Raw genomic sequence first — 12674 nt, 5'->3', positions numbered from 1 at the left:
AACCTGACACCTAAAACAAGAACTTCATTTCACATAACAGCTGGCAGTTTCTTATCTAACAAAAGATCTTTATATGCTAAAAAAAGAAAGTATCAGAATATTTAAGGAGAATTCCTCACTGAAAAATCAGACTTTCCAGGGTGAAGCCTGTACTCCAGCATCTGAGGAAGCCATCCTACAGGTCTGGCTGAACGCAGAGCACCTTCTGCAGCTTCAGAGCCAGCGTGCAGCCACTGGTGGCATTAAATCCGTACCCATGAGTACTTACACTGCTTTCAACAGATGAGCCTACCAAAATTATTTGAGACAGAACTTTATGCAGTGCAGTCACTTTTGAGCTAAGCAGGAATTTATGTTGCTACTTAGGTGCCTAAAACCAAAATTATGAACCCAATTTCCTATTCATTCCCAGATTCTTCCATTTCTGGCAAACAAAGCTGACCCTGCCTTGATTCTTGGCTAGAATCACATCGTCTCTCTGGAGATGAAGCTGTGTATTTTAAATGTTGTCACCCACCCAAAGTAATTTAGTAAAATGCTTGAGAAACAATGTATTTGAATTGCTCACAAAGAAAAATCCATTGTAAGAAAGATGACTACAAACCATTTACAACCGCTTTGACGAAAAATTTTTAAACAATTAAAATTAAATTAAAATTAGGCATTTTCATATTTTCAAGTCTTTATACAAGCACGTAAGCTGCCTTAAGCTTGTTTAATGTATGTTCTTCATTAAAAAACCATAGTCAATTAATAAGAAATTATTAAGGGGGATTAATAAATTAAATACCTTCACTGACATTTAAAAAACATTAAGATCAAAGCTTATGCAGATTTTGTTGACAGTATGACGATTTAATTTTTTGGCCTTTCTGTATAAGCAAGGGTTTTCTTGTTCTCCCGAGTTACACACAATCTCTATACATTACTGAATATACTACTTTAATCTTTAGCCAGCTTTTTCCATGTCTATAGACAATGCATGCAGTAATCCAAATATGAAAGGAGTAATTGCGTCAAATCAAAGGTGACACTAACATGACTGCAATAATGAAAACAAAAAAGATAATAAAAAGCTATTTATTGTTTTATCAACCAGTTCTTCTAAAAGCTTCCCAAAGAAATTCCTCCACCATAGTCTGAAACTGCCTGTCCACAATGGATGCCACAAATCCATCTGACAAGGCTTTAAATGGCCTGCAAAACAGAGTGATGTCATTTGACAGACACACATATGCGCTGTCCTTTTATTAGCTAATGCAAGGCATTGTGCACTTTAGAAGCATCTTTTTAACCTTATAACCTTTAACCTTTTAACTTTTTAAAGAGAAGTATATTCACCTGTATAATTGACATCAGCACAGACGATTAAAAATGAGTGACATTTCCTTTCCTCTATGCTCATTTGCTTTTTCCTCTTTTCTGTCTATACAGCAGAAGTAAATTACACCAGTTTCATTTTTATACATATTCAGTTGCTGTATCTGCCAGGCATAAGCTCTGTATAGGAAATGCATTTTGTCTAGGGTCTTCATTTCAGTGTCTTTAAGTCCCAATTGTGCTTAGCTATGGTTTTACTGAATGTGCAGGCAAACACTGTTCGGTTTTTTGTTTTGGGTTTTTTCTGCTTGTTTGTTTTACATGGCTTAAATGCAATACAATTAAAGTGTAGTAGAGTGGAAGGACTGCATCAGTATTTTGAGGTTCATCACACCTGGCCACACAAAACAGATGTACCACGCATCAAATCACGTAAGGCGGCAGCTCTCTGCTGCTGGGGTCAATAACATTACCTACACATTTGGCTCCTATACAATGCTGAAAACTCTTCAGTTTTGAAGAAGATATCCAACCAGCCAACACGCAGTTGCCAGCACTGTGGCAGGAGTGCATATTTTGGAAGAAAGGAGGAAAGCTCCTCATAAATCTCTGCTTGCAGGTATACACCCCGTTGAATTAAATTACACTGCCAGGCTGTACCAAACTAATTTTGATTTTCAAGTAAAAATGATCACTTAAAATATGAAAGACTGATCCTGGGTTCTTCCCTCCTGCTAACCATACAAACAATGCAATGCTGTTGTTGGAGAGGGAACTCTCCACAACCCTGCCGCTGCCGGCTGAGAAAGGGGTGCAAGAGCACGCTGGCGTAAGCAATATCAACCCTTGCCCCAATCAGCAAGCATCGCTCTCCCAGCACATTACCTGACGGTGTGCTAGTTGCTGTCATGGCTGTACTCGTTGAGTGTGTAGGACTGCTGTTTTCCAACAAGATACAAGAGCTGCCACCACTGTTCTTCTTAACAACCGTCTCAGGGGCACTGGGCAGGGGCACTGGGTGACTGATTCCCAGTTCCTCTTCCTGAGCTTGCTGCCTTCTCAGCGCAACCTGGGAACAAGAAGACAGACCTAGCACATGCTCTCTGGCTTGAGCACAATTTATCATTGCAACGAGAAACCCAAACCCAAAGCTGTTTTTATCTCTTGGTACTCTCTACAGTGTTGATGTCACGATCCAGCCAGTGGGTAGAGAAGGATATAAAGGAAGTTATAAAGGTATTTAGAACGAAGCCCTTTTTCTGTCCATATATGAACAAACCTATGAAATGCTGGTGCTATACACATCGCCCTCCAACAAGGCCACACAAAGACATTGAAGCTGACTGTATTCACCCGACACAGTTGCTCTTGTGCAAGGCATACTGTTAAAAGCACAGAGTCACTACTCTCCTCTCAGCTGATACGCAGCTGGTGGGGATAAGAAATTCATCTGCTTGCAAGGCTTTGCTGTGTCTCTTCAGCATTATATAGCATCTCTTTATGAGGACTGTAATCTACTGATCTGTCCAAGCTTGCTGGGCTCCCTTGCTGGGAATCTAACTCTTCAAGGGAATTTCAGTGCACAGTACACTATACACAGAAACCTATCATGGCAGTACAGCAAATGTAGGAAACCATCCTGCGAGCATCTCATCGAGCATCACACACAGCAGACAGCTGGCCAGGCATGGAGCAGCAGGAGCTCCCCATTTCTTTCCCAATGCTGATGCAATTCCGTATCTTAGCTGGCAATGGCAAAGCCCAAAGGTACTATGCAGTCTGGACGTGCGTGCAAACAAACCACATTCCCTACTTACGCTGGAGGAACAGAGGACCGTTTCTGCTTCATCTGAACTGACAGATCAATTCTGCACAGCCATCCTCCTGTGCCCAGTACGACACATTGTCCAGGCAGTAAACATGACGCTGGGGGCTTTAGGGCTACCTGCCCTGCAACTTGCCAGGTGACTGATTTGCATTTGTATTTGAACCTTGGAAATCCATCCCAGATTACAGACTGGGATCATGTACTTTTCTTGCTGGAAATTCTGGGTAACCTGGACATGATTTCCCTCCATTTCCATGTTCAACAGCAATATTTTTCTAATACAGATGCATAATACCGTTAGAGAGAATAATAATAGCTCTTGCAATAGCTATATCCCAAGCGGGGTGTAGACTTGCAAACATCATGGGTAACTTTGGCCTCACAAGCCAATAACCTTGACCTGCAAAATTCCACCAGCGCCAAGGGGCTTATTGCAGAAATATATCAAACGGGGGAAAGACAGACTTTCAATGTGTAACTCCTACACAGATAAGGTTCAGTTAGGGAGGCTTTCAAAGCCGCTTTCAAATGCTAGGCAGGGAAGAGAAAACCCACAGGCGGGCCACTGCCAGGACCAGCTAGCAGGAGGCATTCACCACCTGACAGAAGCTGCCGGACAGCAGAACAGCCTGTGCAGAAGGGGACAGTTGCATGAGCAACACCCCATTTCATGCTCCCTGCCCCAGGGCAGGCAGCAAAGGGATCCATGTTTATTATTCTGTGGTTCACACTGGGCAGAGAAAGCACGTGTAACTTGGGCATTACAACGATTTCTGGACTTCCATGGCACTGACAAGGAGGAATTATTTAAATGAACGAAAGCTCCCAGTGAGTTCAGAGAACGTTTAGTATACCTACACTGAATAATTAAATTAAAAAGCTGGGAAGGATTTAATCCAGGGCTGCTAAGGTTTTTAAAATCCGTCAGTGGGATATTCATTTCATGTAGGATCATGAAGCTCTGAGCGCACATAGGTCGCAAACTGTGTCGCTGGGTCTGATACCACTGCCTTTACTTGCACCAGTAGTCCTGACACCTTGCAATTAATTTGCCTGCAAGGGACTATTTGCACGAACAAGAACGTGGAACCCCACTCAGAGCACAAGGATACCAGGAGCCATCACGCTTCCAGGGCTCCTCTTAATCAAGTTTTCAAGATAAGGACCAGACGGGCTGATACAGCAGCCATTTACACTGCCGAAGAGTCGTGAATTTGGCGGCACTACCTAAGGAAAAAAGTTATTCCTACACAGAACTGGATGCATGTTTCGTTTCTTAGCAAACACTACCGAGCCCTCGTTTAGATTCAAGACGACCCAGCTACACTGCTATTTACAGAGACGCTCTACGCAAAATCAGGAGCACCGTCGTTAAAAAAAAGTCATTTTAGAAATAGATCCGACTAATGCCAACTAGCATGCTGAAAAGCAGATATACCGGATCTGAAACCGCCGCTGGAAAATATTCTCACTAACCAATTAATGGGTCAGACTATTAATTCTCTAGTTAAAAACAAGTTCGAAAACGGCAGTCTGAGGCTAAGTAGAAGTCTTCCCGTCTGAAGGTTTTAAAGCAGACCCGCGCACCTCAGGGCTGGCGGCGCGGCTCGACTTTGCCCGTTTTCGGAGGGAGATAGGCTCAGGCCCATCGGCGGACGGCGGCCAGCCGCCTCCCGCTGCCGCGGCCAGCTCAGATCCTACACGCGCTCACGGCGTCTCCTATTTTTATGAAAAGTAAAAACAAAAAATAAAAAAAAAAATATATATACGTAAGATAGCGAAAAGCCTCGTTAATTTAGGCAGACGTCAGTCTAGTTCTAGCCCGGTGCGAGGATCCCCCGCCCCAGCGCCCCGCGGCACGGCCCCGGCGGGCACCCGAGGCCGCCGGGCGCGGGGGCGCGATCCCGGCCCGGCGGGGCAGGCGGCCCGCCCCGCTGCGGGCAGACCCCGCCGGGGCCGCCGGCGGCGGAGGGCCGCCCCGCGGGGCTCACCTGCGCTGCCATCACCCGCTGCCGCTCGGCGATCAGGCTGCACTTCTTGCACTGGCAGTCCCGCCACATGCAGAACCGCTTGTGCCCCTTCAGCGGCGAGGAGTAGCCGTGGTTGCGGCAGCGGGCACACTTGGGCAGGCGAGGCGGCTTCTTCCCCGCCGCGGCGGCAGCGGCTACCCCGTCCGCCTGGGCGGCCGCCATGAGGGCCGCCGCCTTCCCGAAGCCGCCCGCCTTGTCCCCCGGCCCCGCCGCGGCGTCCGGGGGCTTGCTGAAGGCCGGGGAGTCACTGGGCATGGCGCTGGGCTGGGGGCAGCCGGGCAAGGGGTCGGTGCGGCTCTGCCTCGTCCCGTCCCGCCGCCCCGCGCGTTTTGGCGGGCGGCGGCAGCCCAGCGTCGCCCCTCCCGCCGTGCCCCCCACCCCCTACCCCGGGCCGGGCCAGGGGACCGCGAAGACCTCACCCCCGCGGGGCAGGCGCTGCGGGTGAGGGAGCGGCCACCCCTCCCTCCCCGCCCCGCCCTCTGGCCCAGCCCGGCCCGCCGCGGCTGCACGGCGGGGGAAAGCGGCTGCCGCCCAGGCCGTCGGGTGGGCGGCGGGCCCTGGGCCCAGGTGGCCCCCCGCGCACCCCGGCTCCGTGCGGGAGGTGTTGCCGAGGCAGGGGCCGGCACAGGCTGCGCCGGTGGCGGTAACGGCGGCCGCGGCCTGAGAGAGCAAGGCGGGATCCAGAGAGGCTGTTACTGAGCCCGGGGTTCCCCTCGGGTGGGTAGGCCGAGTTTGGTTAGGCGGCTGACGGGGCCTGGTCCAGGGAGAGTTGTGACCCCCACATAAAACACCCGAGTTAGAATCATAGAATCACAGAATGCCCTGAGTTGGAAGGGACCCACAAGGATCATCAAGTCCAACTGCACAGGACAACCCCAAAATTCAGCTGCTGCAGCTCCGCTCTGATCCCCTTCTGGCTCCTTGCTGGACTATGTCTCCCATTTGTGGGTTACCTCACACTTGTATCCCTCCATGGGTATAAACGCACTTTCATCAATACCTGCTTGGGCAGGCAATCCCAACAAATACAGCGAGAATGTGGTGGCAACTCAAAAACCGGCACCTCTGGAGCAGGTGTGAGTGGCTTTGCTTTGCAGAGGACGACAGGAGAAGATGCGATTTCTTTTCTTTTTTACATAGGCTCCCCTTCCAACTTGGCACTATGTGATTTATAGACCCATGGGGCTCTACAGATATTATTTACAGTATTAATATTTCCTCTGTTACACCTTTAAATCTTTCCGGGCTCAACTTTAGATGACGCTATCTTCATGCTGAAATGAAACTATTAAATTACATCTCAATCTAAGATGAATGACAACTGTCAAATGAGTGACTCAACAGAGATGAAGCAGAAAGCGCCTGAGATTACGTGAGGCTGATTTATAAAGATTGCATAAAGATTTCTATAACCCCAGCTTCATGACTCAGCATATCGGATGGTAATAAGTTACAGTAGGTAGAAATTTATTTCTGCTAGAAGAAGCCAAGGAAAGCTTTTCTCTCTTCAAGATCAGCTATCTCCCAGCTAATTCTGCTCAGACTGAGACTCCCTGCCAGAAACAATCCGTGCCAATCCCAGCCTGAAGAAAGCCCCAGATAGTTGCTACTTGATGTTTTCCATTAGCATTCACTAAATTACATTTAAATTACATTTAAAGAACTCTTTTTGCTTCATGGTACAACGTAGCAGGCATTTATGGTGCTTTCCATCTTCTAGAGAAAGCACATTAAAACCCTCCTGTTAAGACCCAGTCTTGAGCAGCCAGACGTCTCTCAAGTGGGACACCAGCAGAAGCTGCGTAGGCTTGGCACGGGGGTATGACAAGCATTCAACTTGCACAGACTGAATCTTTTCCTCTGCATCACTTTGCTGGGACTGACATTTCTGATGTCAATAACTGCATGTTTTCCTGAAAAAGAGGGGAAGATGAATACAATGTTTAATGGAACAAAAATACAACTTGCCTATACACCTAATGGTGTACATCACTAACCTTTTAGAAGGTGAACGATGCAGACAGGCGTGCTTAGCCTCTTATATTGAAATGTGAAATTCCTCCCTGAGCGTAATCAGTTGAGATCTTCTCAACTTGTGGGGACATTGCTTGAGCTCTGAGCTCTAAAAGCAAGTCTTTGAAGTGACACTCCAGTTTGTGAAGTTCAGTGGGGCTGAGCACACCACAGGGACCGTTTTCAGGTGCTTGAATGCAAATTGTCTTGAAGTCAATTGAAAATGCAAATTAAAAAGGAGGTGAAAGTGGGCGAAATCAAAATAACAAGAAAGGTAAAATAAAATAAAACCCAACAAACTGAGGTATGAAAATGTAGGAGAAGAAAAAACACATCAGAAATGACAGGAGGAGGAGGAAGAGAAAAACTGGAAGGAGTAAAAAAAAGAGAAAAGAGGAGAGAAGCTCAGTGCATAAAGCAGGCAAAGACAGGCAAAGGAGAAATAATAGGAGTCACCAGCTGCTTGTATATGACGTTTCACTAGGATGAACATTAATTTAGCTCTCTTTCACAAAGCTGGTATTTTCTACACCTGCTTTCCAGGCTAACTGCGCAGATCTGCATTATCCATAACATTACAGAACCAACTGTTGAGGAACAAAATATTAATGTTGTTAGTACCTATCTAGTATTTTGTGTTCTGGATTAATATCACCAAAATACCTAGATGCCTGATGAATACAAGTACATGGTTGACCTGTTAATGATGAATTGCTTTGGTTTTGCTAGCTCGAGCTGCAGTTTGAGTATTGTTTTGGTGTGTAATGTTTTTCTTAAAAATTTTTAATAGGCATTTGGTGAGGATGACAACACGTTACTGGATTTGACATCCACCGGAGTCACGAAGGAATAGGAGTTATAAACTGCCAGAGGTTCTAATACAGATCAGAGCAGTCTCACTGGAAGTCTTCAGGAAATCGTAGTGATTCATTTAATATAAGTCTGGGTGCCTCTGATTCGAATCCCACGATGATGTCAGTGACTAAACATTAGTGCAGCTTGCCGGCACCTTTGGAAATTAATTAATGTTTCTGGTGTAAAAAAAAAAAAAAAAGAGAAAAATCAAATTACTTTCTGGGTTTTTTTTCTAGGTAGCTGATAGTTATCCTTTAGCTTTAACTTTCTTGTGTAAGTCTTTAGAGTACAAAATGTCACTTGTGGCAATCTGTCCTTTCCTTTGCCAATGCATGTCTTTGGCTGATCCCCTGAACCTTGCAAAAATGTTTTATTTGCTAACAAGATCACGGTTTTGAGGGACAGATGCGAACAAGCTGTGTCCCCACCACCACATTTGGCATGACTGAGCATCTCAATAGAGAAGTCACAAATCAAAGAGGACTCGATTCTGACACCATTGCCTGAAAAATGAAGACCTTTCATTTCACAGAAGTCAGCAGGGTTGAGTGCATTTAGTAAGTCCATCTTAGAGATCTCCTAGGTCTGATTTGTTTAATTTTTTTTTGCCGTCAGTGGGTCAAGCCAGAGGGTTTTGCCCCCTCTGTTCATAGCAGATCTTTTTGACTGTTCCAGGTCATTTAGTAGGCTGTATCACCAGGGCTGGTTGTGGATTCCTAATAGAGCGTCAGCTGCAGGAGTGCTGAGGGATAGAAGATAAGGAAGATACAGACACACTGCCTGACTGCATAGTTTTAAAACATCAGCATGTCCATAAAGAGTCTGCACATTTAGAACAAAATATCAAAGACAGCTAGAGGGAGTCAAGCAAAGGAGGGAAGCGGTGCCAGCATGTTCCCCTGAGGCACTGACGGGGGCTGGGAAACTCCTCAGTGCTGGCCTTTAGTGCTTGCCTGCAGCTTTGGGAGTCTTGGCTACCCTACAGCCATCAATTAGCAGAGTAAACAGGTGTACAGCTATCCCCATCTCCAGTCCTGGAGCTATGTTAGTCCACACAGGTCATTTACTCACATGAGTCATCAGCTTGATATCAGCCAGTTGTCTTGTGCGAGCAGCCCCCCATTCAAACATAAGTATTTGCTGGAGTGACAGACATGACTGTGACAACTAAACCAATTGAAAAGATATTTCAGGAAAAATCCAGTAGGTGGCATAAATAGGCCATGCATTTTTTTGTAGTTTTACTTGTCTACTTGTGCCGTTTTCCTCTTTCATTCATTCCTTATTTTAAACCTCCTTTAACTTTCAAGAAAGGTGAAGTTTTGTACCCTGGCTCTTAAAACACAGCCCCACAGGCTAAGTTTTGTACTCCAGGTGGAGAATTTTCTTGACACTTTCTGGCAGCATATAGCTTTTTTTTTTGTTTAAATAATCTCTTTCTGTATTAATATTTTGACACTTTCTGTCAAAAACTGCCTGCACCACAACAAAAACTAAGGGTTTCTTCTTAGGACACACAGATCCAAACCCAAACCTTGCCTTGAAATACCCAATATTTACAAGAGTTTAAAATCAGCCCTAGACTTGCCATCAGACACTGTGATTCTCTAACAGAGTGTTGGCACCAGCAGCATTACTCAAGATCAATGAAATCAGATAAGCCACTGATGGCTTTTGCCAAAAGTCTCTTCAATCAAGCTGAATCTTCCATTGAGACGTAAGATTTCAAGTGCTTCATTCTTCCTTGCTCCAAAAAATGTTTCTAGGATATGGGGCCTTCAGGTATAGGGACCCCCAATGTGCTACTTGGTCCTCTTCTCCTCAGATTCCTTTTTCCTTTGCAGGTGCTCATGTTCACTGAATGAGCAACTGAAGCAGTTTATAGTACTGCCACCACTCGGCTATTTGCTGCTTTTCCTCAGTGAGATTTAGGAGCGTCCCTGGGGTGGGTGTCCACAGCCCCTCACCAGTGAGCTCAGAGATGACTTTCTGCATCAGTCTGAAAAGCTGCTGTGCCCAGCTCCGCTTGCAAAGACCATTGTTTGTTGACAAGGTGGGTCAAAATGTGTACGCTCTTCAGCAACCTCAGTTGATGTCCTTTTCTTTTGGTGCAAATCCAGACCCACTGGGAAGATAAGGTGTGACGCCCATCCAGGGGCCCTTCTCCAAAGGGTGCAAGAAGAGATGTTGGCAGGGGGTGGGGAAGACCATCAGCTATATTCCAAATTAGAGAACAGGCCTGCCACAGCAGGTAACATGCCTTAATGTCTGTTGAAGTCCGAGCTGCATTCACACTCTGCTTGCTGGTGTTCTCCTGGCATGTGGAAAGGAAGCCTCCACATCAGTAACTTTGGATGAGCTACAACTGAGAAAAGCCACCAGATAGTCATAATCTAGAGTTTAGTGGTCCCAGTGTCTGGGTTGTGGTAAAAATTATTTATGTAAAAATCAACAAAAGCCTGTAACAACAGATGGCTCTTCCCCCTCATAGTTGTGAGCCTAGCTAGTGACGCTGGCCCACAGTGGTCAATAAAAACACAATTCACTGGAAACAAAATTCACTCTCTTACATTGTGCCAAGTACAGTACAAAACCAAAGCCGTTTTCAAGTACAATGAAGCAAATAGCATGGAGATATTTAAAAAAATACATATGTTTGGCATGTCATTGCTGTGATAAGTTTTACTAGTAACAGGGATAAAGAAAAGAAAAAAATAACTATTTTTTTTCACTACCATCTACATTCTCCATTTCCTCATTTGTTCATGCAAGTCAGAAAAATTGCACTGCAGATTTAAGGGCTGAAGAGAACACACTGTCAGCTCCTCAGAAGTTCCAGTCATTGTTAATAATTGACTTGGAGAGCTATTTGGAAGCATTATTAGGTCCAACTTACAAAATAGAAGAAAACAGTGAGTATGGGGAAACCACTGGACTGCTTCTTCTCAGTCTTCATTGTTCATTTTAGGCACATTTAAAAATTAATTGGATCCAGTGACTTAGAACGTTGAAGACTCTTGCATGACTCATTAAGCTGACATTTCTAACATTTGTAATTCACACTGTAAGAATGATAGAATCACATAAGCCATCTACACGTTTGAGCTCCTTCATCAGGGTAGGAATACTGCAGAGAATGTGCTTAGTTTTGAATATCATCATCAATTCAGCTCTAAGACATCTGTAATGGAGCTGCGTTTGATAGACTGCCAGAGTGTGAAAAACTAAGCTCCAACCTCTTAAAAATAGGCAACACAATTAATTGCTACTTTTTTATTTATGGTCTTTAATCTTTTAATGGATACAGTTTAATTCCCACTTCATTGAGCAAGCCCATTGGTATTTAAAGGAACAAATAGATCATTTCAAATTATAAAGCACTTGCTTTATTGCCCACAGTTTATTTTAAATTGTGCAAGTTTTTATTATTTTAGATTCTCTATCTTCAGTAACCTAAAGCTGCTGGAGCTCTATGGTTGTGAGGGATAGTTTTGACTGAGGTAATGGAAGGGGCAGTTTTTGCCGTGTCAGTTGATTGGCTGTATTTAATTATTTGTTGCTCCTAATTCCAATGTGTGATAGGAGCAAAAGTATTGTTACAACAGCTCCTTCTGAATTTATTTTCTTCTTTTTTCATTAAGCCCACATAAGTAGAAAGTATCTTTTTCACATAATATTCTGCTCTCAGGGGAGCACTCTTCGTTCTGTGGGAATTCCCATTAGAATCAGTCAGCGTAGCACACGTGTGTAAGAGCAAAGTTTTGTGCTGCTCTTCCGCCGTTTCTTCCACGTGAAGTCTTTCAAATCCCCTGAGGAGATGCAGGGCAAGGGGGGCGGGGGTGTCAGAATTGCTTCCAGTCTCAGCTGAACTGTTCCAAATATTTTAATCAAAGTCAAATGACCGTTACTTAATCAGCCATGCTGTGAAATGACTTGATGTGAGCCGCTGACCTTTTGCATCCCCTAGGCTGAGAAAGAGAGTTTCTGCTTTGCTGTCAGCCTGACTCTCTTCCCCCGCCACCTCTCCTGTCACCCCTCAGTGCCCTGGAGCCTCCAGAGCAATCCAGCAGTTCAGAGGTGGCCCCCAAATGCTGCAGACAGAGTATTGGGTCTCTCCATCTTCAAGGGCTCATGGGCTCACCCCTCCATTCCAGTTCAGAGGAAGGACCCAGGAGTTCTGGGTCCCAGGCTGTGCTGGTTCTGGCCAAGAAGGGGTTAATTCTCTTCACTCTGGTGCCCGTGGTAGTGGGCTCTGCCACATGGGCAGGAGGCTGGGAGGGGCAGGGCCATGGTGGGGGCAGCTGACCCCGACTGGCCAGTGGGATGTTCATTCCTTACCATGTGACACCATGACCAGCATATTAAGGGGGCAGTTGCGGCTCAGGGAGGTGTGGTGTTGGGTGGTGAGTGGCTGTGTTGTGTGTGGTTTGTTTCAGCGGTTCGTTCCCTTCCCCCCACAGCCTCCCCCTGGGTTTCGTGCCTCTTGTTGTTTTCCTTTCCATTGCATTTTTGTTGTTGTTTTCTTTTTTCTATTAATTATTACACTGTTCTTATCTCAACCCTCAAGTGTTACCCTTCTGATTCTCTCTCCCATCCCACCGGTGGGGGAGTGAGCGAGCAACTGTGTG

General features: G+C 45.6%; 1 protein-coding gene across 1 annotated transcript in view; it reads right to left on the bottom strand.

The window, feature by feature from the left end:
- The window catches only part of DMRT1 (doublesex and mab-3 related transcription factor 1), a 61041-nt gene extending 55518 nt beyond the window's left edge, over window positions 1–5523 (bottom strand). Inside the window, exons 1-2 of the mRNA XM_064438168.1 lie at window positions 5140–5523; window positions 2206–2389 (exon numbers count right to left, since the gene is read on the bottom strand). Of these exons, the coding sequence (XP_064294238.1) occupies window positions 2206–2389; window positions 5140–5433 (478 nt within the window). The 5' untranslated portion in view covers window positions 5434–5523. The remainder of the gene's footprint in view (window positions 1–2205; window positions 2390–5139) is intronic.
- Window positions 5524–12674: the final 7151 nt, after the last annotated feature.

This window comes from Phalacrocorax carbo, chromosome Z (genome assembly GCF_963921805.1).
Source record: "Phalacrocorax carbo chromosome Z, bPhaCar2.1, whole genome shotgun sequence".
NCBI classification, from domain to species: Eukaryota; Metazoa; Chordata; class Aves; order Suliformes; family Phalacrocoracidae; genus Phalacrocorax; species Phalacrocorax carbo.
The sequence above is the reverse complement of the archived record's forward strand: the minus strand, read 5'-3'. Positions and strand labels throughout refer to the sequence as shown.